A 3,723-nucleotide genomic window follows, 5' to 3' on the forward strand; every position below is an offset into this window, starting at 1 on the left:
TAATTTTTGCGAATTAGCCCAAAAGATTTTTTTCGTGACCATTTAATTTCACAAATTTTCGAAATTCGAGAAAATCGCGAAAATCGCGAAAATTTCGCTTTTGCTGGGCCTTCACGCCCAACGGGCTTCTTGTTGCTCATTAATTTATTCGTGCATTAATTTATTTCCTAAAGGTCTTCAAATTTTTATGAGAGCTTCATCCTCTGAAGCCTGACCAGGGCTCCTCCTGGACCAAATTGGGCTTAAAGCGTCTCCAGACCCCCAGCTTCATCAATGCAGCCACGGCTTGTCTTAGCAGATACCTTTCCAGGCATATTATATTAGAAACTCAATCTAAATTTCTAAAACAGCGCTAGTTCAAAGTGGTCAGAAAAGTCCCTGGAAGAGAAGATAGGATCAGAAAATGAGAGAAAAGAAGAGAATCTATACTATCAGTATAATTTTGTTTTTAAAGTTTGTATCGAATTTTTTCTACTTTTCAGCTTATCGAATTAACACAACGAAGTCAACCACCGCCAGATTTATTGACTCTACAAGATGGATTTCTTCTGCGTCCGGATGAAATCAAAGAAAAGTTTACTGGAAAGAGAATACACAACCGCAGGTGGAAGAAACGTTTACTTTTACCGAAGGAATTGAACGAAGAGGAATTCAAATCACAATGTCGTGTAGAAGCATCGAAAATCTTGTTACAGGTAACAATAAGCAGTCTTTATACACCTTTCCCGTAATTCAAAGAAACTTCTCAGAAATAGTCTGGGAAAGTGTGTAATCCACCGTTGTGTATAAAATTATTTGGGGGTAAACGAACGCATTTTTCCTGCGAGGAGTTAGGATTTTCAGCTTCTAACGTTTGATTGCGATCTTTTTTTTGGCAAAAACGGTTTTTTCGAAAGCAGCCTTTTTTAGTGTGTTTTTAGGTTTTAGCTAGAAATGTTGATGTGTTCTTTTTGCCCCACATCTATATAGGGATATAATCAAAAAAAAATTGATGTCCTTTTATATTTCCTAGTGATCCTAGAAAACTTCAAACAATTGAGGATGATGAAACGCGGTGTTTTGGAAGACAAGAATGAATATTTCTAAAAAATTGCTTAGCCGGCTACTTGCTTAGCCAACTACTGTTTTTTTCTTCCTTCTTTTAGATACAGCTTTTTGCTAAAATTTATTAAAAATCCTTACCTTGTACAAGAAGAATTAGGCATTATAGGCTGCTGACGAGCTTAAAGCCGCGAAAGGTCTAGGCTAGAGATGAATCTTCAACCTTTCTCAAGCCAAAAAAAATTTAAGCCTTAAGATTTGCGCCGCAATTAGCATGACTGATTAAATCTAGCACTCTCTTTGTTTTCACGCGGCATATTTTTCGAAATCCGGCAATATGTTTTACTTTCAATCCAGCGTTTGTGTGAAAACCACGTAAATCACGCGTTTAGGATAAGAAATAAGTGGCTTCATTTCCTCGTGTCTAGCCCTTTGGGCTTGGAAGTCAATGGCATACACCCACTTAAGGGTTTGTGCTCTATGTACTACCTTTTACTACCTGCGGCTTTGTAGAGGTCTGCGATTCAGACTACTTTAGGCGTACAAACTTTCGTGAGCAGAAGCTTTCACGATTTTTGTGAATTTTGGCCCTTTTCGCGAAAGTAAATGTCTTTAGAAATTCTAGGAAGGGCCATTTGCGAAAGTTTATGCTCGAGAAAGATTCTTGACAAAATAGAAAATCTCCAAAACTCCAAACTTTGAATAAAATGTAACTTTTATGGCACTTTTTAGCCTGCTAAAAGACTAATAAGTCAAAGGACAAATGTTTCAAGCCAATCCAAGAAGTACTTGTCCCTCTAAGCCATTTTCTGATGTGAAAATTCTCAATTTTATGTCTTGATTCGCGAAAGTTTATGCTCGCGAAAAATATTTTTCCGTTAAATTCGCGAAAGTAAATGTCGTGAATTTCGAAATTTTTCGTCCTCGCGAAAGTTTGTACGCCTTAAGTAGACGACTATTCAATCGGTTTTGATAATTTTCTTTAGGACGAAGAAGCGATCAACAAATTATATGGTGAATTAGCCGATCGTTATCGTGGTCGTTATGGTGGATTTGTCAATATCACGCCTCTACCGAATCAAAAAAATAAACACTTTCCATGGCTCGCCTACGTTGAATATCAAGAAAATGATTTACCACCTCTACCTGTGTTCCCAGAGTATGCGGATGGTTTGCTGAAAGGACGACCAAGGTTATACACTGAAGAGGAATTAAGACTTTATGATAAGATTCAGCACCCTGATAGTCCATAATTTCTTTTGTGTGTATCTGAAGATGGTTAAGCTGGGTGTCTACTGGTGAAAATAAGTTCGTCGCGAGTAAAAAATGAAAACGTTTTCATTCTCCATCATTTATTATTTTTTCTTATTGCGCAAAATTAAAGAACGATAGAATTTTAATTCCAGATATGTATCTGGATTTATTTTTTGCGACAAACAAATTCGCGACGAACTTATTTTTTTCAGTGGACCCCCAGCTTTATAGTGTGAATTTCTAAAAACAGTTCTCAAGATCATTAGACTTTTCTATTATTTTTTTGTTAGATAAATCACGAAAAAAAATTTAAAATTAATCCAAATGTATTTTTGATAACATTCCATAATGGAGCATAAACCATGGAGCACGGAATTCATCAAACAATTTAACATAGCTGCTACATGCAATGATAACCTCTTAGGGTAATACTTTAAGGGAACAAGTTTGGCGAATTTGGCGAGTGAAAACACCTACCTATATTTAGTTCTCACCATTAAAAAGATGCTACTTCGCACAAATTCCTGCGAAAATTATAAGTTTTTGCATTATTTTCCAAAATAACAGAACTGCTTTCGAAAAGTTAACGAAAATTTGGAAACGCGTTAATTTACTCGAGACATCTTTTGTGGAAAAAAACTAATATCTTACAAGCATATCACGGTAAAAAGGTTTTCTAAATTTGAGAACACATCCTTAAGGGACGAAATTTTGGCGGAAAGAAAATTTGGCGGTATTTAATTGGTCAATTTCACGCATTCATGCAAGTGATAAAGCCCTTTCACACACATTCACGGAAACCGCTGGGGGTCCCCTCTGAAAAAACTTTTTCGGTCATCCGCCAAATTAAATTCCGGTCAAGATTTCGTCGAGACAAATACACGTTTTTTTTATAAGGAACCTTAACTTTGCTCTGAGCCTGGAGTTCCTTATTTTTACAGAGAATTTCAGTCTCAAAGTTCCTTATCGAGTTCCTTACTACATAGGAAGTTTTGAACTTTTTGCCCCTTGAAAGATCAAAATTTGGTCAAATTAGTCCCAATAAGGTACATTGTTTTCAAATCCACTTATTCTCAGCTTGAGCAGTTCCTTAACAATTCCTTATTTTTTGAACCATTTTCAGCCTCGAGTTCCTTATAAAAGTGTTCCTTATAAAAAAAACGTGTAGTGCAATAAAGGTTTCCTAGAAATCAGAGAACACATGAACTGTATAAGATTATTGAGGGTCGTAACGTGTGGTGTCCTAGAAGATAAGAACATATCTCAAAAAAGTTGCTTCGCCGGCTGTTTCTCTTTTTTTTTTCAAATTGATTCAAAGTCTTTGCTTGAAGATTGTCCGCGTAATGACCCATGAGGCAATTGAAGATTCACTCGCTTGTGTTATATTCTTTTTCTCTGCTTGTGGATACATGTCTTTCTTTCATTTTT

At 36.1% G+C, this 3,723-nt stretch overlaps 1 protein-coding gene across 1 annotated transcript; it reads left to right on the top strand.

Moving 5' to 3' along the window:
* Positions 1-482: 482 nt before the first annotated feature.
* LOC136818201 (uncharacterized) lies at positions 483-2,711 on the top strand (the record flags this gene model as incomplete). The annotated part of the gene is given in 2 exon segments (XM_067074559.1): positions 483-695; positions 2,028-2,711. Coding segments are annotated over 2 exon segments (480 nt in total), but the record flags the coding sequence as incomplete, so codon positions are not given.
* Between the last annotated feature and the right edge of the window lie 1,012 nt (positions 2,712-3,723).

Source organism: Clytia hemisphaerica, unplaced genomic scaffold, assembly GCF_902728285.1.
Source record: "Clytia hemisphaerica strain Z4C2 unplaced genomic scaffold, Clytia hemisphaerica genome assembly, whole genome shotgun sequence".
Taxonomy (NCBI): Eukaryota; Metazoa; Cnidaria; class Hydrozoa; order Leptothecata; family Clytiidae; genus Clytia; species Clytia hemisphaerica.